The 27,361-nt window shown below is 42.9% G+C and overlaps 1 protein-coding gene and 1 long non-coding RNA gene across 4 annotated transcripts in view; one reads left to right on the plus strand and one right to left on the minus strand.

The window, feature by feature from the left end:
* HPN (hepsin) overlaps positions 1 to 27,361 on the minus strand; it is a 780,351-nt gene that overhangs the window by 565,380 nt on the left and 187,610 nt on the right. For 2 of the 3 annotated variants that reach the window (XM_069604921.1, XM_069604920.1), the window contains exon 2: positions 17,283 to 17,393. In XM_069604921.1, the coding sequence (XP_069461022.1) occupies positions 17,283 to 17,298 (16 nt within the window). In that variant the 5' untranslated portion in view covers positions 17,299 to 17,393. Of the gene's footprint in view, positions 1 to 15,516; positions 15,575 to 17,282; positions 17,394 to 27,361 lie in introns of all 3 variants that reach the window. The other variant, XM_069604919.1, reaches the window with a different exon arrangement.
* Positions 23,296 to 24,540, plus strand: LOC138451677 (uncharacterized). Its single transcript, XR_011260194.1, has 3 exons — positions 23,296 to 23,380; positions 23,517 to 23,716; positions 23,838 to 24,540. It is a non-coding gene; the product is annotated as an uncharacterized lncRNA (long non-coding RNA).

A 27,361-nucleotide genomic window follows, 5' to 3' on the forward strand; every position in this document is an offset into this window, starting at 1 on the left:
GTCTCCGGTCGGCCTCGATCCACACTGCTTAACTACACGATTTTCACTTTCTTTCATACAAACCCGCAATCTTGCAACGTATGACATCATCGCATCACGCTGCGCGATGACGTCACACGTCACGCCGCGCAGTGACATCACACGCCACACTGACACGTCTGGCGGCCATTTTAATTCCACAATTTTACCGTGAGACCTTGATAATTTTTAAGCTTTCCTAATTTTAATTGGTCTTACTTATGAGACCTATTTTTTAATGGTACCCAGCCTCACAGGATATATAAAGAGTAAGAATAAACGAAAGACTACAGAAAACGAACGAAATCCTAAAGAATAAAGAATCACCTCTTAACAAACAGCTTGACTACTTCTTCATACATTCCATAATTTAACCATAAAACAATACATTTCTAGACCTAATAAAAAACAAAAAACAAAAACAACAAAAATTGAGTGAATATGCTTTAAACTTGGTGCTTTTCCAAAGTCTTATACTTTTCTTTCCAGAATTTAAGTGTAATAGTGCATTATAATGAATAAGCCATCTAACTTTCTGAGTTCAAACCAGACTAGCAGGTGTCCAAAGTAAATATCCATTTAGCTTCTCTTTTCCTTAATTGTAGTTCTCTATTACCTCCTCTTTCCATTGTGTTAACTCTTTCAATACCTAGAAACTTAATTTCTTTGATTTCAGTTATTTTATGTTCTTGATTGAAGTGTACTGCCATTGGGTATCTCATGTCCTTATTTTTGATTGCTTTTATATGTTCTTGTAATCTAACCTTTAGTGTGCTGATTGTGCTTCCTAGATATCTTTTTTTGCATATGCATGTTATTACGTAAATCGCATATTTTGTATTGCAATTAATAAATTGTTTTATCTTTTGGCATCTTCCATTTGGTAGTCTTATTTCTTTGATCCCATTCTCCATTTGATCACAAATAACACAATTCCAACAGCTGTGGGTTCCTATTGGTGCCGGCACTTTTAGGAATTGACTGAGAACCTCAGGTTTATCTTCTTTGAGATGACTTGGACTAATTTTTTGCTTTAATGTTAGAGCTCTTCGGTAGATTATCCTTGGTTTGACTTCTATATTCTGTTTGATCGTATCATCACTTTGTAGAATATTCCAATGTTTAGTCAAAAATGTCTTTAGAATATGTGCTTCGCTGTTGCAAGTGGTGATAAAATCTACCTTTGTTTCTTTATTGTTCAACTTTGGTTTATCTTTCAGTAGTTCAGTTCTGGTTATTTTTTCAGGTCTTCTTATAGCTTTTTCTACTTCTTGAGGTTTATAGCCTCTCTGTATAAATTTTTCTTTGAGAAGTAGGACATGATTTTCATATTTTTCTTGTGAACTACAATCCGTTTTGTTCTTAGAATTTCAACAATACGGTATATTTTTGATTATATGCTTCACATGGTTACTTTCTGCTTGTAACACTTTGTTTACTGATGTTAGTTTTATGTATAGATCAGTCAGGATTTTCTCTCCATCCGTATAAATTTGCAGATCCAAGAATTCTATACTTTCTGGGCTTGTTTTGTCTGTGAATTTGATATTATAATCATTTGTGTTTAAATAAGCAATGTATTCATGTAGTTGCCTCGTATCTCCATTCCATGTCATTAGAATATCATCGATATACCTTCCCCAGTAAACAATACGTCCTTCTGTAAATACTGGGTGTTGCCATGCATGATTGATCTCAAAGTGACCCATGAACAGGTTTGCGTATGAGGGTGCAAACTTAGCCCCCATCGCTCTACCCTGCTCTTGTCTATAGATTATTTTATTGAACATGAAAATGTCGTTGGTTAAAGCAAAATGCAACATTTCTAAAATAATTTTGTTTTGTTGGAAAAATGAGATTGATCTTGATTTAAGAAAGAATTTGGTTGTTTCTAAGCCTTTAAGATGTTCAATACTGGTATATAAAGACACCACGTTCAAAGTTACAAAAAGAAAACTTTTCTCCCAGGGTATTCCTTCCATCTGTTGGATAACATGTTTGCTGTCTCTTAAGTATGATGCTAAATTAGTTGTTAGTGGCTGAAGATGTAGATCAATATATTGTGATCCTCTCTCTGTTAATGAGCCTATACCGTTTATTATCGGTCTGCAGACTGGAAATTGATCGAATGTTTTGTGAATTTTTGGCAGGAAGTATATTATGGGCATAATTGGGTGGATGTTATTCATATAGTTGTATTCCTGTTCAGAGAGTAAACCCATTTCATCCCAGTTTGTAATCATGCAATGCCATTCAATCTGCAATTCCTTAATTGGGTTTTTTTGAAGTATGGAGTAACAGTTTCTGTCATTCAAGTGTCTATTTCCTTCAGTTATGTAATCCTTTCTTTGCATAAGAATGATGCTACCTCCTTTATCTGCACTTTTAGTTACCCAATATTTATTTTTGGCTAGAACATCAATAGCTTTTGATTCTTTGAGTGAAAGATTATGTTTGAATTTAGTTGGTTTATTTTTGAGATAATTTTGTATCAAGTCTTCACTCACCATTTTTTGAAAAACATCTATCACATTGTTTTCTGCCATTTTAGGAATGAATTTCGATTTGAATTTCAAATTTGATTCTTCTGCTTGAAAAGGATTGATGTTCTGTTCTTCCAAGAACATTTCTGTGGTATAATTGTCCTCAGTAAGATTCATAATATTCAATGTACCTTCTACAATTTCAACTGAAAGTGGTGAAATTTCTTGTTCTGCCTTCTTTTGTTTTTTGATCATTACTTCAGCAAAGTATTTTTTTATTTCAATTTTCTGCAGAATTTGAACAAATCTACTTGCGTATGAAAGTAATCAGCCTTGTTTGATGGACTGAAATTTAATCCTTTATTCAACACTGTATTTATTGTTTTGTCTACTTCCTGTCCAGTTACATTCATTACTAAATTCACTTGGTCCTTTTGTCTTGTGATCTGGTTTGCATTCCCCCTTGTCCATTTCCTTTGTTTTTGCGTTCCTCCTCTCTTTCCTCTCTTGTTTTTGGTAAATTGGTTGATGTACTTTCACTTGTGCCAGGTCTTGTGCCCTTTATATTCATGAAGCCTTGTTGAAAGTTTGATTTTGTGATGGACTTGTGCCTGCGGAATTCAACTAAAAAATTGAATTCATGTGTTCTTTTCGATGTACTTGGTTCTTCTCTGTTTATCTTTCCATTTCACTATTTGTTTCTGTATCTGATGATTGAGTGGTTGAGGATGGTATGTTCACATTTTTATTGATTTTAGAATAAACTTTTGGGATCGGTGTAGTTTTTCCTTTTATATCATATTTTCTCTGATATGTGTATACTCTTCCAATCTTATAGTCGATTTCGTCCCTTAGAAACGCTTTTTGTTTTTTGAATTTCAATTCTTCAGTAAATTTATTCAAGTAATAATCAAATATCTGATCATTTTTAAAGGTTATTTCAGGAAGATTGAATTTTTCAATTGTTTCTTTTAATATTTGTATTTCTTCTAATGCTTTCTCATGTGCTAATGCCGAATGATTTATAATTCTAGCCATCATTTTCTTTTGAAGTTTTAGTGAGGAGTGCCTCCCAATTTTCCAAGTCTTCTGTGTCTTCATCTTCGAATGATGGGAAGATACATATCCTTAAACCTTGTGGGATTCTTCCCATATCCATATACATTCTTAAAGTTTTCATCTCCCACCACTTTGTTAATTCTTTTTTAGAAACTGCTTCCAGTCTTTCAAATAGATTTCTCAGTGATGTCGATGTCTGAGATGCTTGTGCATCTCCTGGTGTCTGTTTATGTCGCAAGAACAATTCTTCTGCCTCCGCTTCTCTTTTTTCAAAATTATCTGCCATTGTCCTTATTCTTTTTCAAAAAATGTTAGTTGCACGAAATCTGCCTATGGGAAAGCCTGTAAACAAAGTTTTGTATAACAAATTGCAGTCCTTGGCGGCTTTTGTTTCCTATTTTGGTGATTTCTATGTGCACAAAGTTAACTTTTTGCTTGCCAGGATGCTGCACCCATAAGTGTATATTGCGGCTGCTGCAATATTTAAACCAATAATTCTTTTTGAAAACACTTATATGGAGTGCGTTTCTGGCACGAACAGTATTATCACACCAACAAAATAACTTTTTCAGTGGTATTTATTTTTTACATTGAGATCATGCGGTTTCCTTCTTTATACATTGATACACATCCTTATAATTATTTCCTCTCAGTACACATCCTTATAATTCTTTCCTCTCATTTCATCTCAGTACACATCCTTATAATTCTTTCCTCTCAACACGTGTTTCCCCACGTGAAATACACGTGGTTCATCAGGAGAGATTCTAATTAAGAGAAGAAAATTATACAAAAAGTAAGACAAGATTAACTTTTTTTTTTAAAACAAACAATAGTGGTGGTAAATGTTATAAGCAACTATAATAGTACTACTGCCTGTACCATGAACCACTGATGCACTGATCCTCCCCTTTTATTCATTGGGTCCTTGTCTCTTCCAAGTATGCACACATGGTGGAAGAGAGTGGTTTTTAGGCAAAAGAAACAAGGCTGAATGTATTACCACGGATAGAAGTTATTAGTTTGTCTTCTTTTCCTGTCACTATATGATAAGCGATACATCAGCGCATCCTAGGTAGAGGTGTGGATAGGAGGTAGGGACAGTTAAAATGTCAGTGTATCCTTTCTGTCCTTTGCCACAGCCTTGTTGTCTTTGCATCTTTTGTCCTAACCACAGAACCACAGAGTTTTTTTTGTGAACTATTTTTTTGTAAACTGGATTAAAATCGGCTGTAACAAAGCATGACACAGATGTGTTTTGCCCTATTTATTTTGTTAAAAAGTTTGTAGAGTAAGGGCACTACCCTGGTATTTGGCTCTCTGCCCCCTCCCCCTTCAAGTTAACCCATTCGATGTCCACCTGAACCCATAGGCAGATAATTGAACAATTCCTTAAGATTGTGCCCATCTGTGAAATTCCTATGTAGGTATAATGCAGAAAGGAGACATAATTCTATGGGGAGGTGCATTCTAAATAAACTTTGGATTTGATAATAAATAGACACAAATGCTGTGTGCATTGGAAGATCCTTGACTGATTTATTGTGTAATGCCCAACTTCAGAATGGGAGCCACATAAGATCTCACTTTGCATATATCTAGAAAAATAATGTGATTGAAGTAATTTGCTGATTATATCACAGAGCACGTTATGGTTATTGGGCTAGAACTACTCAGGGGAAATGGGAAAGGATTGTTAACCATTGAAAAATGATAATAGTACCTATTTTACACATACATTCAATGGGAAAACCAATGAAGCATATCTAGCAAATATATATGTAAAAACATACATCTTTTTTGCAAGCGATTTACATGTAGGAATGTCAAGTAGCCTGTCTTTACATTGGGCCTCATTCCGATTATGGAGGTAATCATGGCGCTATTAGCGCCATGACTACCTCCAATACTAGTACCGATTCTGCCCTCGTTCAATGGACTCTTACCGGTCTATTCCGACCTTTGCGGGACAGGTAAATCCCCATTGAAAAAGCCATTTTCCATTCCCATTTGAGCCCCCATAGGGCTCAATGGGAAGGGGGAATGCGCTAATAATGGTACCGCAAATTGCGGTACCGTTATTATCTCTAAAGTCCCTTAACGGGTCCCATCCTTAATGCCTGGTAAAACCAGGCGTTAAGGAAGGGACCCACTAAGGGAACTCGAAATAGGGCCCAAAGGCCTTACCGGCACCGGTATACTTACCGGTGCCCGGTATCCCTTTGCGCCCAATTCGTAATGAGGCCCATTGAGTTTTCTAGACCACTATTTTAACGACTGACATTTCTATTGATTAAGGGGGTGGCGTTTAGCTTGACTAATTAAGAAATTGAGAGATTTAGACATGGAAGGATGTTTTGGTTAACACCACCTTTTGCCTTACACATTTGCACTCCACCGTGCAAATTAGAAAAACGTTTCCTACAGTGCTCACATGGCAGGCAGCATTTACAATTTACAATTCAATGCTGCATACCATGCTCGCATGGTAGGAATTTTTTACAATGTATCCCTATATCGTCTGCCTGCTTTATACTGGTGCATAACGCCAGTGGGTTCTATAGGGATCCCAAGCATATTTGATTGTCTGAAAATCATGCTTGCACAAATGATGGGGCATGTATATGGCAGAGGGGAAGGGAGGCGGTGGGAATGCGAGTTGCATTCCGCATCTCTGCTTCACCATATAAATGAATGAAAAGGTGGTTCGGTGTTAATGAAAGGCGCAAAAACCATTGACCAATATAAGTCCCTGTGTGTTTCTTGTCCCAAAAGGGGATGGAAGCTCTAGGGAAAGAATTGTGTTAAACTGGCATATCACACGTTCATAAAAACAAATTTGTTGAATAAATAAAAATGTTGTGTGCCTGATTCTTTTTAAAATTGTGATTTAGTTTAAATAAAACTTTACACAACTTTTCCACATAATAGAGATCACATAGAAACAAATATTACAATTCATCCCACTGGGAAAAAGAAAAAAAGAAACAATGAAACAAGTAAAACAGTATAATGCAATGTAGAGAAATCAAAATAGGTTTCTACCTTTTAAATACTAGACTTTTCTCTGCAATTCATGTATAATTAATGGCAGTTGAAAAACAAACAAGTGACAGATTTATGGACAGATTCTCTCCACACATGAGTCTTGACTACAGCATCTCCTTTGAGCTGTCCGTGGAGAAACTGTAGTTTTCTTTAAGAAAAGATAACATTCTCATCGGGGTTAGAATATTGGAGTCCAGAGTCCAGTGCTTAAGCATTTTCGTACAACCACATCTATTACAGAAACAACAGGACATTGATTGGTGTACATCACCCCAGTGTTTGGTCTGTTCTTTGGTTTTGAATTGATTTAACCTAAATTGCATGTGTGTCGTACAGACCTTAGCACATGGAAAGCATTTGAGGTATACGCAGATTGCCCACCCTTGTTGGAAACGTTGCATATTCCTGGTAGGATGAGTAAGAACCCAAAGCCTCCAGGGTCAGTCGCCAATCATCCCTAAAATAAAATGTCTTTGCACCCTCTGGATTTTCCATCAATTCAAACTCATAGGATCCAATTCGGTCCAACAGTACGTCCATTAAGCTTCTGAATTGATTAACAGATTTAACTGAGGATGTAGACAGGATTTTTTGGAAATCCTCAAAAATGGAGTTGGGGGGCAGGGGGCATTTGTGGAAAATCCATAACTGTTTCCACTGAAACTGGGCATTCAGGGAGATCAGATTTAACTTGTGTCTCAAAATTGCCCTGGGTATGGCGCTCAAAAGCCTCAGCACATTTTTCCATACCATGGCCTGCATGGAATTAAAGGTGGGTCCCAGATTTACTGATGCAATTTTAAGGCCATATAACAGGATGGTCTCAATCTTGCCTAGATAGTACTTTATGGCAGGGAGACAAGAATATGTGCATAGCTTCCTATAAATGATCTTCATATGGGACAACAAGGGTACAATGTTTTCTTTCAACATATTCGTTCACATATTAATAGATGATACATTAATAAAATTATATCCTAGACAGCGAAAAGAAGCCAACTGTTCAACCCTTTCAGTATCTAAGGACCACCACATTGTTTTAGGCTTCTTGTTATAGAAAACACCACCACCTTGGATGTTTGTCCATTAACCTTTAGATTGTTTTTAAGGCTTTACTGAAAAATGATATACAGCATCTTTCAGAGGCTCCATGGAGTCCTATCAAAAATGATAATGTTGTCTGCGAAGGCAAACCAATGAATCTGTAGATGGCCCAATTTAACAGGAACCACTTGTTGGGTGGCACACAATTCTTCAATGTCTCTTAGATATAGATTAAAGAGGGTCAGTGGCAGGGTACATGCCTGTCTAAGGCCTTGCTTGGTCAGAATAGGTCTAGATACCGACCCTTCCTTAGTAAGGGGAACCCTCAACCTGGAGTTCTTATGCAATAATGCAATTAACTGCACCAGTTTCTTTTGGCAACTTAAGTCCCAAGAATGTGTCCCAAAGCAGCCGCTGCTGCACACAGTTGATTGCAGACGACAAGTCCAAGGAGGCCATATATATGTTGCCTCCCTCAAATCCCTTCACAGTGTGCAGCAGATGCTTAACTTTGTGGCATTCAGAGAGGTTCCCATATCTCTAAGAAATCCCACCTGAAAGCGTGGCAGAATATCGTTCTTGGCCATAAAGTTGTTGATATCTCTTAGTAGGAGAATCGAAAACCCCTTGCTGGAAGATTTGTTTAAGGCAATAGGCCTGTAATTCCTGGGATCACTGGGATCTCCTTTTTTAAAGCTAGACATAATAATTGATTCGGCCCAAGAAGCATGTGCGAGGTAAATGTCGGCCAAATATGGGTTTAAGAAATGTGCCCAGGCTTTGGGGTCCTTTTTTAATAAAAATGGGGAAGTCCATCTGGGATTGGGGCACTGGAAGATTTTATTTGATTAATGGCCCAGATGATGTCTGCCTTTTCCCATGGGCTGGTACTCTTTGAATCCTTACTGGACAACCAGCCAGAAGAATATGTGTGATCAATGGCACTATTACATTGTTTTGAGTAGAAGGACACCCAAGTATATTCATGGACGGAATGGTCTAAATTGTAAACTTTCTCCCCCAAATTCTTGTTGATTTGTGACAACAATTCCTTAGAATTGGCACATATTATAGACCTCTGCATAGCTTGATTATCTTTTATGGAAAGTTGAATTTTCAAGGATATAACCAAATTTCTGTGATGCTGGCATTCCTGCTTCTTGAGCCTGAGGAATTCTTTAATCAAAATATCCCTTTTCCCAATGACCTTATCACCTGCTGTTTTAGTGTCTTAGTATGTTTAATTTGGGAGTTAAAGCAATGGGGATATGTCTTGAAAGAATTTACTTTTTTCTCCAAATAAAGTTTCTCCACAGCTCTCATGATGGAGATATCCAGGGGTATGTTATATGAGTAGAGAATGTCTCTGCTCAAAATATATTTTGTTCCCACCAATCACTGTCTCCCCGAAATAAATAGTTAGTAAGTTTGGTGTATAATTTATGGTCCCAGCGACACGTTGAGCCATTGCTATCCACCTCAACTGGAACCACCGTAGGACAGTTATTATGAATCAATACCAGAATGTTCCAGGTGAAGTGGGTTAACAGGTGGTCACTGGTTCCCAGGTCACTAAAGCCCAGGTTACATCTTTGATGTTTAATAGGTGAAAAGATAAATAAATGATCATCCAAGAATATGAGTCATATCTATGCCGGTGTAAATGTGTTGGTCCATGTTGCCCTCGGCCTTCAGCTTTTGCAAGTCCCAGTTGAACATAAACCCGTCCCACTGTATCCCCCTCATTAAATTGGTAGAACTGTGGAGTGGAGAACTTGAAAGCAAGTTACAGCCCGGACCTTCAGCGCAATGTGCATGTAGGTTTCCCCCAATGATCATGAAGTGATGGCACCTCACCATCAACCAAGAATCAAATATCTCTGTCAATCGGGTGTGGAACACTTCTACTGAAGCTCTTGCTAGGTTACAATACGCGTTGACCAGGAGGAACTCAATTTCTATAGCTTGAAAAATCACCTGAACTGCCAGTATTCCCTTCTCCGCCCGCTACATGTTGGCTGTAAAGTTTAAGTTTTTATCTATGGAAATTGTCATTCCACCACTGGGTCTACCCTTAGCCCAGACCAAAGCAGTAACAGAAAAGTACAATAACCCTCCAGTGTAAACATTGCCCCCGTACATAGTCTCCGGGATGAAAAATAGATTGAAATTTTGTAAATCTGTCCGCCCATTCCACGCATATAGACATTTTTTTTAGTAGGCCACATACATTCCAGGAAGCACACCTAATTCCAGGCAGGCTAGAGTTGGTTAAGGCCCATGGACAGGAATGCAAAGGTTTTGATAGCGGACTCCACCCATGACCAATCCTGTCCAGCTGTTATTTTGGAGAAGGACAGGAATTCAGATTGAATAGAGGTAAGGACCCACTTAAAACACTTAAGCTGCCTCCTCGTATTCGAAGTTAATTAGACTGTAACCCAGACCTTGAAAGGTTTCACTCTGACCCCAGACCATTTTTGCCACCAAGTATGAATGGAAGTGGGACACCATTCGATTGTTGTTAGCCAGTGACAAAGAAATAAATGTGATGTCTACCGTATGCAGTGATCAAAGGGTAGGAATCAAGGTAAACAGCTCTAAAACCTTTGACCTATTCATGTGCACCAGACCAGGCCTTTAATCATTCACCTCCCAGCCTACAGTCCTAGACAAGGAGCTGGGTATGATGTTAGAGAGTCCTGCCGGATCCCCAGTAGTTTGTGGGACAATGTTCTGAGCAGAATGCAACTGAGGACTCACATGCAGATAATTTATACACTGCAGGTCCAGAAATCGTCCCAACTGGAATCTGTTTTAGTGGGGATACTGCTCTGGCTGGGATATTGGCTGGTTATCCTGTAAAGGACACCTCCTGCGACTGAATGCTCAGCTGAGGAGCCTTATGTATAGTGTCAGTTGACTTAGAATCCCAGAAAGAGGTCAGTTTAGATTGTCGGTCTTGAAATAGAGCTTCAATCTGCTTCTGGGGAGTAATGGGGGGCAGGTCCATAGAGACAGCAGCTTCAATTAGTCGAACAGAGATTGCCTCTGTGTTCTCCATAATGATGGGGTCCGTGCCTATCTCTCTGCACCTCAACATCTGGGTACCCCCATCACCTTCAACATGTAGGGGAGAGTCATCTACCATCTCATGCCCGGTTTTTTTTCTCCTAAAAGGCCCACCTTCAAGTGTATTGGCTGTAGTCTGCACATTTAGATCAATAATAGTGTCAACTGTTGACATTTGATTCACATGTTTCCTAGAAGTATTTGCGGATCTCTGTCTTATTGGAGGCTGGTTTTTCATTTTATTCCTCTGTGTGGCCCTCTTTTCTTCCCTACTTCTCTGTTGTGAAAGTAATGGAGAGGAATTGGCCTCCATACTGTGAATATGATCTTCTGGGGTGCGGCCCACCGATGCTGCTGATACACTCTCAGTGGTGGTCGTTATCATGTGGTTTGTGTTGTTTGTCAGCTTGGGAGAGCACAACTCCGGAGCCTCTACTACATTAACTTCCCCAGTACCCGTGTATTCCCCCATTAGATTTTCCCTAGACTGATCCCCACTGGCATAAGACTTGGCTGAAGATGCCATACACTCAACTAGTGGCGATGGAGAATTTGCCTGTTCTGACCCCTGTACCTCAGTGAGATATACCACACCAGTAGGCAGTTCCGTATTGCTTCATGTTACCATATTGCACTTCATTGCCCCCTCACCCCGCCTCACATTTATGTATGCAGCAAAGAGGCTCTGAATTATTCAACTCTCTTGATAAGTGCCCCCCTCCCTCCGGAAAGCCTTCTACAAATGACAGTTCCTCATTCAGCCCATTCAAAATTACAGTCTTAGCTCTAAAAGCTGCAGAGACCAATTCTTGTTGTTCATACAGAGCTGTTAATTCCTTGTTTACATCTGCTTAGAATTGGCCCCATCTCTTCCCTTCTGTTACACCTAGTGGAAAACTTGTGGGGGATTTATTCCAAAAGTCATTGTTAGGTGATGTTAAACTGAGGGATTCCGGCAGTTTCGTGTGTGACTAGATGAGTCCTGTGATGCCAGGCTCAAATCACATCCTGACAAGAGTTCCAAGTCAGTAATGTCCTTTGGAATCGTTCTCAATTGAAAAGTCCAGTTCGTGGTTGAAGACTCCTTGCTATTGAATGAGGTGGCCCTCTCTAAGGCCTTCTGCATTTACGCGGACATTAGGTTTGATTGAGGTTTGATTGAGCTGATCTTTGGTCCCCGGAGCATCATTGAACATGTGTGTTCCAAAGACAAATTATTTGGTAGTTGATTTTACTCTTTGCAGGCGTGCCAAATGAGGACATGCCAGAACTCAAAGAAAGACTGGGTAGAGACTGGCAGCACCGGATGAAAATGAACCTGCTTGTCAGTAGGTGGAGAGTTCTGCATTGCTAGAATAAAATGCAGTGATCCAGGTGAAATGCGTCTCCTCGTTGCTAAATTTAGTGTGGATGAGCGAGTACAAATTTCCACAATTTGTCCTGGCATCATTTGGGCATTTCCCAATGAGCCATTTTGGGGGGTTGGATGGGAGGAATCAATTACCTCAGCCGACACCATCAGGTTGGAGACCTCAGGAGAAGGGATGCGTGGAGTTCGACTCCTCTACCCTGTAAGTACACTGATGGTGACTATGTATCCCATCCACCCCAGAGTGCGGACTAGTTGCAGTCATTGAACTAGATGTTATTGTGGGTGATGTCATGACGATGGTCTTTGCCAGGGCGGGTGTCACCTCTCTCTCACATTGAATAGTCAGTTTAGAGCTCGACATAAATTTGGACATGGCTTCAGAAGGCACAAACTCTGCTTAGTAATTGACTTGATGGAGTAACTGGTTGTAAATCGAAGCTAGATTGCTGAATAAATGAGTCTAGTCTAGCTGGCTCAAAGGACTGATGTCCCATCATTGCCAGCGCACAGCTAACCCCTATACCAGGCTTCATCCTTCTTCCTGATAGAGAGTTCAAAGGCACTCATGCCCACAGTCACCCTCTAATCATATGATGTGTTCTCTGCAGGAACTAGTGGAGCCTAGGTTATGGTTTCCTTTACCAGGCTCCAATCTTGCTAACTGATAGAGAGCTCGAAGGCTAATAGCCCCCCAGTCACTCCCAGACTTTAGTTGCTGTTCAGTGTTGTGACTAGCAGCACACTTACCCCAAGTGTGCGGATGTTTTGCTCTTTTTAATATTTAATTATTTTAATTCCCTCCAGTGGTCACAAAGTTCTGAAGCCCCGGCTCCCTCTTGATAATGATAAACCGTCTTAGTTAGACGACTAGCGAGCAGACTAGGTTGTGCTGGGTATATCAATATTCGGCTGGAGGCTGGCCCAGCAGAAATTATAGTTCAGCACGTGCCCCCAAGTGAATCAGGAGCTGCGCCGAGGACCCCTACACAAAGGTACACTCAAATATACCCAGAGGCTTGCTTAGGATTTATGCAGGATGTAGGTCCACCCTGATGGGACACCAGTGAGCCATGAATAGCAGAGAGTGCAGCAAAGTAGGACCGCCAGCCACTGAACACCAAACGCACTGCAGCACACTGCTGCACTATGCTGGGAGAGGGGCTAATATTGGAATAACCACCTCCTGTTCTATGGACACAGAAGACAGACTCTGCTTGCTTGCTTGCTACCGGTCTGGTCATCAGTCACAAACACAATTGGCCTGCATGTATCTCTGGGGTGAGTTTGGGCCACTTTCTGCACATTGATCCATTTTGTTTGGTTTTACTTTTAAAATAAATGTATCTCGTGTGCATCCGACCCATTTGTTGGGTTTTATTTTTAAAAATTGCATCTTTTGCACTCGTGCCTTTCTCTCCCCTTCCCTTTTTCCCCGCCCTACCTGCTTCCTGATTCCCCCTATCCTGCCTCCTATTCCACCCAACACCCCCTGATTGGGCCGCCAGGCCAACAGAGATAAAACAATGAGAGTCCAGTACCCTCGCAGTAGCCACAAACCACTTGGCCTGTGTGTACCTCTGGGTTGAGTTTGGCTCACTTCCTGTAATCCGACCCATTATGTTGGGTTTTACTTTTTTAAAGATGCATCTCGTGCTGGATCTGACCCATTTTTTGGGATTTTACTTTTTAAAAATGCATCTTGTGCACCCATGGCTTTCTCTCCTCTTACAAAATTCCCCACCCTGCCTGCTTCCTGAATCCCCCATCCCACCTCCTATCCCACCCACCACACCATGATTGGGTCACCTGGCCTTTTTTAGACAGCCTACCAGTGCAGCCTCTGCCTAGGCAGCCCTCGGTTAAAGGCCTCGAGGCAAAGGGCAGCTCCTACAGAAGCAGCTCCAAATCATGTCTGCCGGTGTCCGCTAGGGAAGCAAGAAGCCAGCAGCCGTCAACCAGCATCGACTGACAAGGTTAGTGTGATGCGGATAGGGGGAGCAGCAATCACTGCACCCCACAAAACTGCCCCACCTCTCTTATTACAACTACTTTGTCCTTGCCCACCACAACTAGGCAGACTGTGTAGCTTAACCACCTCTCTCACCTAGATGAACTATGTCCTAACTGTGCCAGTTAGCAATATCGTGCATCTGGTCCAGGGAGGGAGAACACGCATTACTGCTCCCCTTTGGGCTGCCACGCTGCTCTTAGTACCTAGTGGCTTTAGTATGATCCACAAAGCCTGCAATGGGATAGTGATCATATCCTGCACTAAAGCCATTGTGTTAGCTAGACATTCTGGATAACCCTCAGACTACCCACCTGCAGCATCACCAATTATCCTACTGCCATAGGCACTCTGCTTCCCAATGTCTATCAGCCATAGTCAGCATTTACCACACTTGTACAAGGTAGCCGTCCTGCAACCAGCCTCATTGTGTAAATTAACCACACTTTGCATTGTGCCAATGATTTTGGCCATTCACAGTTTGCATTCGAGCTTGTAGGGATGGGATAGTATTGTGAATTGACTAACATGCGCCACATCCACACAGAATTGCAATGATAATCACTCATTTCATCTAGATAGAACCGTGAAGATTAGCATGAGTCACATTTAAATAGAATTGTGGAGATAAGCATTCGTCACATCTCCAAAGAATTGTGGAGATTAGCATGCACCACATCTAGATAGAACTGTGAAGATTAGCATGTGTCACATCTAGATAGAACTGTAGAGATTACCATGCGTCACATCTAGATAGAATTGTGGAGATTAGCATGTGCCCCCTTGATTTGAAATACTTTCAACTGTGGGACATGACGATTGTGTTGCGCCTCCTTGTGTGTTGACCAGCGAACAGATATCTATATTTGAAACAACTATCAGGCTAACTAGCTATGCTACTTTGTGTAGTGTCGTGCAGAAGTGTGGCAGACGTCAAGTCACTAGAAGTGAACAGGAAAACATTCAGACCCGAAGGATGACTTTTACGATAGCTAAGAGAATGAAGACAAACTCTTTGTCTATATCTTACCCATATTTACCAGAACATCCAAAATGGTGCATAGCAGCATGCATCAGAGAATACGAGAGTAGGACAGCAGACACAAGGCCGGCAGGCATCACTCAGATATTAATAGCGCGTACGAAACCTTATCAGGCAATAGCAACAGCTACCATTGCCAGATGGGTACAAGAAGTCATGCAATTAGCAGCTATTGACTTGAACAGATTTGGAGCACATTCATTTAGAGGGGCTATGGCCTCGAAATCATTTGTAGCAGGAGTCACGTTACAAGATATCATGCAAGCGGCAGACTGGACTAGCAATAGCACATTTAAGACCTTTTACTTTAAGCTGATTCAAGGGTTGGCAGCAGCAGTAATGGGAAGCTTTGAACAAACATTATGCTCACCTCCTGTCTTGACAAAGGATGAAGATTACCCCTGCATAATGCACAGGGAGTCTTCATTCTATTAAAGATAAGGAGGCAAATATTAATTTCCCGTCCAGCAGATGTACTGTACAAATCATGAAATATGTATGTTGACGATGATATGTTAATCAGTACATGGACTCCACCCTAACGAGGCTGCCTTGTATGCCCCACAGGAGATGACCAGAAAGCTAGTTGAGCGGCCAGGAGGAAAAGTTGTTGTGTAACAGAGTGGACGATAAACCTCAGCAGACATGCAGCTAAGGCAGTTTGAAGCCAGAAGTTTGTTGGAATCTTGGTTTGGTGACAAGTTACAGCAGTGGATCAGTTCAGAGCATCCAAAGAAGAGGAGTTAGAGGCAGGAAGTGACATATGGACTGGGCAGGCACTGCCGAGGACTACAAGGACAGAGGGAAATGTTGTTTTTAAAATAGAGAAAAAAGAAAATTAGTTAATAGAATCATTTTCAGTGTTTGTTCCTTATTTTGTTGAAACTGCGGAAGAGTGGTATTAAAGAGGAGAAGCATAATGCTCGCCTACTTGTCTTTAATAGAATCAAGACTCCCTGCGCAGTATGCAGGGTAATCTTCACTCCAGATATTAGCAGCGATCACATGTAAACCCCACAAGGACACCCAGAACATGTTCATTTTCAGAGAAGCTTTTTGAATACATCAATGCATGCTCTGGCCTGATAATCAAATTATGAGTTGACAGAGTAGCTGGCCAGGTCATGGGTTTGATTGTTACTCTTTTGTGCCAAAAACGTCTCACTCCTAAATATTTCTGTTGGCTGGGAACCTGCAGGAGAGTTTATCACTACTGGAGCAGGTCAGGACTACTGAGGGAGAGGCTCCCTCCGATTGATAATAATCCTTTTGGTGAGTGTACTTGTCCTGGGATTGGTGAGCCATTGGTGACTTTTCCCAGATGAAGTAGTTAATGTCTGTATTATTCAGTGACAGGGCTCCCTCTGGAGACTGATTACAGTGGGCACAGTAGAGCACAGTATGTCTGATTACCACGTGTGTGATCCATGTTGTGAGTAGTGGACAGGAGATAAAGAGAGATACATAGTCACAGGCATTCCAGCCATTAGTTCTATTCATCTCACTTTGAGAAGATCTCACAATATTCAACCTGGTCATCAGTGTCTCGCCCAACCCTGCCCGTCTTTACCTCACATTCACCGGTTCTTTCCATCTACTCTTGCCCCGTTCCTTTCTGTTAATAAACCCTTTAACCCAGTAACTGTCACCCATGATTGGCTCTTGAGATTTCATGTAATCTCACCTGTATTTTCATGCACATGGAATTAGAGTAAACATTCACAGGGCTTTTTTGTACAACATGCTCACCAAAAATAAATTGCTCTGTTAAGGTGGACACATTCCAAAAGCTGCTTTAAAGAACTTGCATGAAGATTTACTTATTTTTGCTAAAATTATTGAGTGATGCCAATTTCTCTTTCGACAAAGTAAAACGCTGGCATTTTCATCAAATTACTGGAATACCCTGGAGGGGAAAGAACATGTCTCTTCCACATGGATCAGATAAGCATTAATGATGTATTGTCAAAACGTTTAGTTTTTTCTCCCTCTCTTTCCTATATAGAGCGACTGCCTGCTCTTTGGTAGTTCTCCCACCATGCAACATTCTAGTTAATGTTTAATGTCCACTCCATTAGAGAGGAGACATTCCGTCCTGTCCTCTGAATGGCACCAGAGGTTGTTTGCTTTACTCACCGTCCTTCCCGGCCATTTCTGCAGAGTGAAAGTTAATAATCCACCGAGGGTCTGAGAGGAGACGTCCTGCTGTGGAGTCAGGGTACCTTCCTGTCGAATTCCCACGACGGCCTTAAAGAAAAGAGGGGAACTGGATTAATATAATATTTTCCTTCCCGAGACAAATGACATCAGTCTGGGCAGGTGCCTTGAGCCCCCTACACCCGCCCCTGCTGTCGAATTCAAAGAAGTCAGTCTACAGCAGAAATGAACACTTACTGTGATATTGTATAGTGCACTGTGGTTGTAGTTGACAGGTTCTGCTCTGATCAGTTAATCCTGTAAATCATTCGATGTTCATTCTAATACGCAGAGCTTGTGAGTTAGATATAGCACCACCTGTTTGTGTTTTCACCTTCCTCTAGGAAAAATAGTGATCACTGAACAATACCCATAGTTGGAATGTATATTGATAAGTTGGAGTGCTGCAAAGGTTAAGGACATCATTTCAAGCACTCATAGATTGTTCATACACCAGATCACCCTAACAAATACAGGCTAACTCACCCTTTCCACTCTCTGAGGTTGATACAATTGGGTTTGGTAAAAGTAACATGAACTGCGTGATAAAACAACAGAACTCCATATGAAGTACAAGTGGCAAAAATTAACATAGCTTTGGTGTTCAGTCGATCTAGCGATTGATCCCTACAAACATAGGAGGTAAAAACAGGGCAGCATGGTCCAGCAAGGTAAAATGTGTACCACTAGGGCTGGAAACCCTTGATGGACTCCCCCCCTCTCCTTCCTCAGAAGCCAGAACCCTGAAGTCATCTTTGACTCATTACTCTCTTTGATTCCTCACATCCTGGACCTTGCCAAGAAGGCTCACTTTCAACCTCACTTCCCCAGAGGCATTCTCCATTTCCTCACCTTTCCCTAGAATCTCAATGTCTCCAGAGCTTTGGTTCGCTCCAGTCTGGACTATTGCAACAGCCTCTTCCTTAATCTACCTTCCTCTTCTCTCCTCCCCCTCCAACTAATCCAGAATAGGGCTGAAAGAACATCTTCCTTCTCGAGCCCTCCGCTCATTTACCTCCAACTCTCTGAGGGTCAGACGCTTCTCCAGGCAGAGAGTGGGGGTTAGGTCTCTCTCATCGGCTGGGGCTTCCGTCTGAACAGCCTCCCTGCCTCTCTCAAACTTGAACAGGACCATCTAAGGTTCCGGAAGCAACTCAAGACCTTCCTTTTCTCTTCCGCTTTCTCTCTCTTTAGCCTATGTCCTCGTCTGCTGTGCCTTCTGGTTACCTGTCCACCCTCTGAACTTACGGGACCAGGCTGCCCCTGCACTGCCGCCGGGCCTCTCGGTTGCTGCAAGGAACAAATTTAAATCCATCTGCATTATCCATAAGTATGTCTGGGCCCAGGGACCACGCTGTCTGCAAATCGCTCTCACAAAATACTCCCCTTTCAGATGCCTCTGATCCTCCAGCTCCAACACTCTGCTGCTCAAACGCTTCTCTAAGCAGAGAGCTGGTGGTCGTTCCCTTTCCTCGACTGGCTCCCTCCTTTGGAACTGCCTCCCTCTCTCGCTCCATCTTGAGCCGGATCTCCTCAAGCTCCACAAGCAGCTAAATACATTCCTTTTCACCCCTTCCTTCGTTCTCTCCCTCTCATACTAATCCCCCACAGTCACTGAGATTGGTGGACTGGGCACTTGAGAGTCATATTGGGTCCTTGCCTTCTGCCCAATTGCCTACAGCAGCTGCCCCCCACACTTGTCTTCGGGCCCTTGTGGGCTTGTTGTGTTCCTCGGCTCTGCAGTTATTGGATTGGCGGCTGACCTCCCTCCTCCAGGGGGTCACTGCCTCGCACTCACCTGTTGCCACTGCAATGGGCACCCTGGCACTTCCCCCAATGGGGGGCCCCTGCTGCACTTACCCCTGCCCCCATTTTCCCTATCTCTCGCTGCACTTGCATGCTCTGAATGTCACAAGGTCTAGTAGGACAGCTGTTGTCATGTTTTGCTACTTGTTCCCTTGGCTTTTGCCTTGTGGCACTTTGAAACATTATTCTTGCTGTATCAGTGCCTTATAAATGCCCAATAAATAAATACATAAACAAAACAAATAAAGAGAAAAATGCATAAGACTAGGGCGGCAGGGAGGTAGGCAAATTGAAGCTTTGTAACAAAAGTGTGGAGGCTCACATTGATAATGCTATCTGCGAAAGATCTACATATGTTACTGTACAGCACTGTTCTGTCTTCAGGGGAAATGCTTTTCTTCCAATATTCTGGTGCTATTCTTTATTTCATTGCCTGCTCTTTCTATTCATGGAGACCATTTGAGTGGAAGGGGCAATACACAGACGAGAGACAACAAAATGTATACAGGCCTTTGATGAGTAGATTCTTCCATTTAGCGTCCATTTTCCTTTTTTCTAGCCAGCTGAGGGGTGAACCAGGCGTTGAGGTGTGCTTTTGGTTTACTATTTCGAAGTTTAAGTGGGGCAATGGCATCTAAAGCTTGGGTCATGGTGTTGTTGAAAAGGTCGATAAGTTCTGCTGGGTCTTGCGATTTAGCTGAGTTTAAGGTAGGAATCAGGATGGGCATCAGCTTATTAGAAGGGATATTTCGTTTGTTTCTGGTAAGGAGGGGAGGCACAATTGTTTTAGCTTTGTTATCTGGCCGATTGGCACATGTGGTAAAGGTAATTAGAAAGTGGTCAGTCCATGTCTGGGGTTCGATGGCTGTGAAGGAAGTTTCGCGGTTGTGGTCAGCCTCTCAATCTAGTGTTTTCCCTTTCTCATGGGTAGGTTGGGTAATTTATTGCGTGAAATATAATTCTCTTAGTGAATCAGCAACTCATTTGGCTGAATGGTCGTTATGGTCTCGGAATCCTAAGTTAACATCACCTAACAATAGAATTTGTGAGGTGGGTTTGGTTTTGTCTGAGTGTATAGCAATGGTGTCCTCCTCGAAGGACCCAATGGGCCCAGGAAGTCTATATATTAGATGGATGGTTAAGGTACTAGTTTAACTGTGAGGAGTTCACAGGACTTGACCATGGGGTGGTTAGTCTGAGTGCTAGACTAGCCTTAGCGATGAAGGCAACATCACCACGTTTTGTTATTTCTCTGTCAGCTCTTAAAATAGTGTAGGAGTCAGGAATGGCCAGAAGGAGAGAAGGTCCTGCAGCAGCATGCAGCCAGGTCTCAGAGATTGCTAGGGAGTCTAGTTCTGCTTTATTGATAATATCGGCTATATATGTGGCATGCACGATAATGGATCTGGCGTTTATTAAGGTGCCTTTGATGTGGGGGATTGTGGCCTGAGCTGGGCTTGTAAGGTCCTTCTCTAAGTTCAGAGTGGATTTTTTTAGGCTGTGGACTATTAGATGTAGGACGAGGAAGTCTCTGATCTGTTGAGGAGGTTGAAGTAGATTTATTAGGGCAGGGTGGTATACATACTTTCTCCTGATGTAGATCAGCTGACAAAGCATGTCCGGAAACTCTGGAGCCTAGTCTCTGTTTCTGAGGTCACTGCGGCATGGTTGGTAAGCAGTTGGTTTGGTTGCAAATAGCTTCATCCATTGACTAGGGTTAGGTGTGTCTATTAGGTTAGTTGTCTTGGTTTGGTTAATGTGGTAGCTGCTGGAGCTTGCTACTAAGTTAGGTAGGAATGAGGTTGGTTTAACATATGACACATGAGAACTATGTTTTAAAGGCGGAAGAAATTTAGTTGGTTTAATCTCCATGGACAAGGATGGATTCATGCTTTGAGTAGGGTGTGTCCCCTCTGGCTGAGGCTAGTCGATCAGTATGGCAGAGAGGAGGCTTGAAGTTAAAAGAAGCCAGTGACAAGCAGTGTAGGGCTTAGTAGCAAACATACTATATAAAGAGCTAACGAAGGTAGAGCACAGTTAGTTGTCTATAGAACCCTGGATTTGCTAGAATACATAGAACAATTACAAATAGAGCGATTGCATATAATAGCAGTTACAGAGATGCTTGTTGCAGCAGGAAAGTCAAGACTGAGCAATTAACATAGCAAATTAACATAGGGTAGTGTAGTGTGGAGAGGCTAAGGCAATGAAGTCAATACCTAACTTGAACAATTGCAATATCAGCTAACTTCACAGGGGCATAGTGAGAGGAGTCACCAAGTGAACCGAGATGTACAGCCTAAATCTGGCATAGGTTGGCAAGTCTAAAGGTTGACTAGCACAATATTGCAATGCTGCCAGAGTTCGCTGGACCAAGGGTCAGCCGAGACAGAATAAGCACTGAAATGGCTGGCATTTGTATGTGTAAATAGAATCAAGTAGCAATTAACATGCAGGGCGCAGGAAAGGTATACGTGCTTGAAGAGTAGGCATTTGGCATTTGATGGCAAGGATGGTAAACAACAATAGGCAATAACACTCGGAAGGCAGAAGAAAGCTATGGGCACGGACATCAGATAGCTGTTACCATATTGTGGATGATATAGCAAGCCGTAAGTATACTCAAGGACTTCTTACTGTACAGTTTATGGAAAGGAGTATCACAATAGCAAAACAGTTCAGTGTATCAGTGCACTGCATGTGTGGTACTAGAGCAATAGGGCAAGACCATACAAGACAGAATAGCGCGAGGAACACCACATTAAGTAGGTACAGTGAGTGCAGGTGTGGTACTATGAGCAGCACGTTAATCAAGCGCCTGGTGCGAAGGCACGGTGGAAGGGGTGGCTGGCTGGCCTCTGCAGCATTGTTTAAGTACGAGTTGGTTCCACATGCAACAGTGTGTACATTCGGTCAGGCAAGAATGGCAGTAGATATGGTGTAGCAGGGTTTGGCGAATGGCTAAGCGAAAGCACGGCCTGCTATCGGGCAAAAACCAGATCTACTGGTGAGATTTAAGGATGAAGTTTCAGCATAACATGGGCATCGAAATTACTAATAGGGTCATGCGGCATGTGAGATTACTAGCTGTGTAGAGTTTCGAAATGGCTGTTGGCTGCAAATTAGAAATACCTTGCAGTGTAATAACATATATGGCACGCAAGGGCACAGCAGCGTGGCTAAGAGCAAGCACATTGCATAACATGCAGCAGAGTCGTATGCGGCGAATGGCGGGACACTATGGAATTTCGACAATGGGAGTGACCCTGTGTTGTGTTAGGAGCACCGTAACCGTAAGAACAAGACTCGACAGGCGACAGCAATCCAGGGCAATACAAAGCAACGCTTGTCGGACTGGCGTCAGAGGCTGGTGGTGCTAAGGAATAGTCATAGGTCTGTGCACGGGTGCGTACGCAGGGGTTGGTGAAATATCACTGGCTTCTGATGCAGCGGAAGTCTATTTACACAGAGGAATGGGCAGGTGAAGCAGTGACTGCGGCTGGTAGGCAGATCGGGCAAGGGGGGGGGGGTGGCCCACAGCCCCCTAGGCCTTGACAGGCACAGACAGGCCTGTGCCTTATGAGGAGTACAAATGTATTTATTTATTGGATATTTGTAAGGTGCCTATTCATAAGTGTTTCCAGGCACCACAAGACAGGACATAGGGGTGTGGGGGCAGAGGAGAAACAACAAAACAATAAACGTTCTGTTAGGCAGGGATAAGGGAAGGGGGTACGGGGAAAGTGAAGGAGGTGGGGGCCCCAGGGCTGGGCAAGTGCAAGGCGGAGTCCAAGTATGGCAAGTTTCAGGGGGAAACCAGGGGTAAGGGTCAGCCGGTGCGAGGACGGTGTGGACCAGATTCAGGCTAGTCAGGGAAGGGAGCCTGAGGGCAAGTGCTGGTTAGAGGTGCTGTAGCATTCTCTCAGCAACCAGAATGCCGAACGAAGCAACACGCATCGCCTTTTTGACTAAAGTGAGCATGGCAGAGTATAATATATACACTGAGGGCAGAGTGCACAGCATTCGTTCATTAATAGGAGTTGTGCAACCAAGATTATTGCAAATACCGTAATCAGAACATTTTTACATTGGTTTCTTATTCTAAAACAATGACACTTCGTTTTACATCTTCCTCTTCTAGGAAGGAGGATTTGACTCTCAGATAAAAGCGAGGGGAGGCAAGCAATCGCTCACAAGCAGCACACCAGCAGACAACCTGTGAGGAAATACAGGTAAATATAAGAACATTGTGGAAAGGAACAATCCTCATCAGCCGTATAATATTGTCCACTATTTAATCTTTTAAATACAGTCCAGTGACACCATTACCTTCCCAAAACTATCCCTCCTTCTCCTTTGTTTACATAGCTCCTTGAATAAATAAATACGGGACCAGCTCATGGGTTCCCATGAGGCACCTACAAGAGGAGAGATTGCAGCGTTATGATTCCACTCCATTTATGTTCAAATCAATCCCCTTCTACTAAGTCGATAACAGGACTACCAGACCCAGATGTGTTGCTCCCGAAGTGTTTTGGCACTCAGAAATTGGGATTGAGCACCTGGAGGTAAGAGTACCACCGGCGCCTCGAGTTCCCTTGCAATTGGAATTGTAAATATGTGTATCTGAAATTTTAGGCTCAATTTGGTGTACATACCACTTATAAACTTTATGTGTTTTTCACACAGGGTCCCCGACATGGAGCCCTGATGAAGGCGGCAATTGAGTAACCTGTGACCACCGAAACGTGAAGTCCAAAAGGGAAATATCAAAATGTCATTGATTCCCACCTTTTAAGATATAGGTTAACAAGACCCTTCCACGTTGGCCATCATTGAAATGAGACCCTGACATAGTATATTAACAGGTACTAGGAAGACCCATCATTTACCAAATGTTAACAAGGGGCATCAAAATGCACTCGCTTTATTATATCCGAATTTCATAAAATAATGTTTTTTCTCCCTAAAGTCTTTTTTTCAATTAATTTCATTGCTTAAATAGCTGTATTAATTTATTGTTTCATTGCTTTAAAGTATTCATACTCGATATTTTATGATTCAAAATTATGATGTAACTTTAGATCTTAGTCCGAATAGGTGTCCACAAAGAATGTGTCTCTTTTAAGGGTATCTGTTTTCACACTGTTCTTTTAAAAGAAATTGGTTCATTGTTAGAATATTGGATTCCTTATGGCTATAGGAGCCGTCACTGAGCACTACATTCACATTATTGTTTGATTTGCACTAAATAAGATATGTGACTGTTCCTTCTTAGAATTGTTGTTTCTCATGTCAGTATAATAATTATTATTTAACTGTGATTAATATTTAAGTGATTGTTTAATTTTTATATCACTATGTATGAAAAAATACACAATGATAAATATCATCTTCCTCTTTATTTCATTGCATTCACCTGATTTGTTCATGGATTCCTTTAAGTGGATGATACCCATAGAGCCCATTCATTGATCTCTAACTACAGAGACGTGTTATTATGACTTATCAATAGTCCAAAGTGAGTCTTGTGAATTTTTCTTTCCTGCCTCTGGAGCACAGAGCCGGTCCGATAGCACAGCGAGTAGGAGTGCTCGCTTTGACATCCGTGCAGAGCCTGCTGACGCAGGTTCGAATCCCGGCAGGGCCAAACTCAGCCTTTCATCCTTCCGAGGTCGATAAATGAGCACCACACACCGTGGGAAATAATAAGCAGCGCTCAGATACCCGAGGGTTCGTAGCGCTATATAAATGCTAAAATTGTACAGAGATATAACTTTGAGTTGACATGTAGGTGTGCTGGGGAGGACAGGTCAAGGAGTGTCTGGACCCTGTGAGACTCATAAGGTGCCAGGCACCAGTCACAGCGGCAGGGGCCATTATCCCGAGAGGGGGAGAGTGAAGGGGTAGGAGAGAAGGAAAGTCTTGAGAAATTTCTGGAATTTAAGGAGATGAGTCTCAAGTCTGAGGGGGGAAGAGAGGCCATTCCAGAGGGAGGATCCTGCTGAAGAGAGAGATCTACCCTCCACTCTCTGCTTAGTAAAACGTCTGATCTGCAGAGAGAGTTGGAGCTAGAGGACCGAAAGGACTCTAGTAGAGAGGTATTTAGGGAGAGAAGGTAGGATGTAGTGGGATCCAAGGCCCCAGCAGAGGGTCTTGAATTTGATTGTTGCAGTCACAGGGAGCCAGTGGAGCAATGTTAGGGCTGGAGAGATGCAGTCCCTGGGCTTGAGGCCAAGGATAATTCTTGCAGCCCTATTCTGGTAAATTGACGAGGGCAAAGGGAAGCAGGAGGCAGATTGTGGAAGAGACAATTGCAGTAGGCCAGCCTAGAGAGAACCAGAGCTCTGGACATTGAGCTTCTGGGGAATGTTGAGAAAAGGGAAAATTCCTCAGAGGAGGTGGAGCTGAAAGTTTGACTTCTTGGCAAGGTCAGTGATGTGAGGGGAGAAGGAAATAATAACCCCAAGATTATTTGTCTCACAAGAGGTTGAGGCTAGGGGACCCAATGAGAGCAGCTAGAGAGTGGGTGGTAAACAGGAAGCAGGCATCCCAATGTGGAGGATCTCGGTCTTACTGGCATTAAGGCAGCGATTATTAGCAGAACACCATGCCTGAATGGCAGTCGGGTATGAAAGAGGAAGAAGAGGGGGTAGAGGAGGGTAGCCTAAAGGAGAGCTGTGTGTCATCAGCATTACACTGGAAGTGAGGAGCGAAGGTGGAGATCAGGTGGGCAAGAAGGTCAAGGTAGATATTAAAGAGCCACCATGATAGGATAGAGCCCTAAGGGACGCCCCAGGTAAAGGGTGAGGTGGAGGAGAGGAAAAGGCCAAGTTGCACTTGGGAATGTCAGTTAGAGAGGAAGGAGGTGAGCAAGGCCAGTGCCCAGTCAGTGATGCCTACGGTATCACAGAGATGATTTATGAGGATGGCACGGTTGATTGTGTCAAAGGCAGAGGAAAGATCAAGAAGTATCAGAACAGAGAGACAGTTGGAATCCAGATTTGAGAGCATGTCTTCAAGGATGATCAGGAGAGCAGTTTCCATGCCTCTGGATGCTCTGAAGCTAGACTGGTGATCATGGAGACAGCCAGCGGGTTCGGTGTGGTGGGTCATTTGGGGAGAAGCAACGTCTCCAGGAGTTGGCTCAGGAAAGGGGTGATGGAGATAGGGCAATAGTTAGCCAGGCAGGAAGGGTCTGCAGACAGCCTTTTTAGGAGAGGGTGAACAGGGGTCAATTTGAGGTGTTGTGGGAAAGAGCCAGTGGCACAGGAATGGTTACAGAATCAGCCAAGCCAGGGGCGAGAGAGGAGATGTTGTCCTTGATAGTTCTGGAAGAACAGGGGAACACCTGTTTGGATGAGACTTTCATAGAGCAGACTACTTTAGAGACCTCATCTGGTGCAATGCAAGAGAAGGAGGAGAGTATGGGGGAGAGTGAAACGGGGCCCAAGGCAGGCAAGAAAGGAGGGGCTCTGGGGAGAGGAGTGCAGCAGAGTGAAGACAGGATGTCTTGAATTTTGGTGGCGAGGTGGGAGGCCAGTGCAGTGCAGAGGGCCTGGGAGGGAAGAAGAGACAACAAGACTGCAGTATGATTGGTATGTTCCTTGCAGATTTTGAAAAGTTCTGCTGTGTTTTTGGTGGCCCAGGGATGATGGCTTGGATGTGAGTCCTTTTCTTAGAGTGGATGGAGAGTCGATATTGCCTTTGGAGCAGGCGGCAGGCCAGGTTGTCAGAGGATGTACTTGAGGCCTGCCACCTCCGGTCATCAACTCTGCACTTGTGTTTCAGTGTGGCAAGGTCGGAGTCATACCAAAGGTTGCAATTGGAGGAAGGCTTCCTGTGGATCCTCATGACAAGAGCAAGGATGTCCAGGGTGTTGGAGATGGAGAGATGGCATTTAGCAAGTGCTGAGTCAGTATGAGAGTCAATATCAGGAGTGGGGTGGGGAATGAAGGTGGTGGCGAAGGCAGCGACTGACATGCGTGTCATGGTCGAATGGTGGAGAAGGAGACCAGCTGTGTTGACAGAGGCATCACCCAAGGGTCTGGGAGCTCCATTTGGGAGGAGAGAGTGATCAGACCCGGAGAGAGGAGCTGTAAGAGGGTTGGAGAGAGGGATGTCTGTGGATATGAGTGCATCCAAGATGTGTCCGGCAGAGTGGGTCGAACCAGAAGGAAGAATTATAAGGTCAACAGAGTCACAGAGGTCAC

The sequence above is a fragment of the Ambystoma mexicanum genome, chromosome 1p (genome assembly GCF_040938575.1).
Source record: "Ambystoma mexicanum isolate Mex_15411 chromosome 1p, UKY_AmexF1_1, whole genome shotgun sequence".
Lineage (NCBI taxonomy): Eukaryota > Metazoa > Chordata > Amphibia > Caudata > Ambystomatidae > Ambystoma > Ambystoma mexicanum.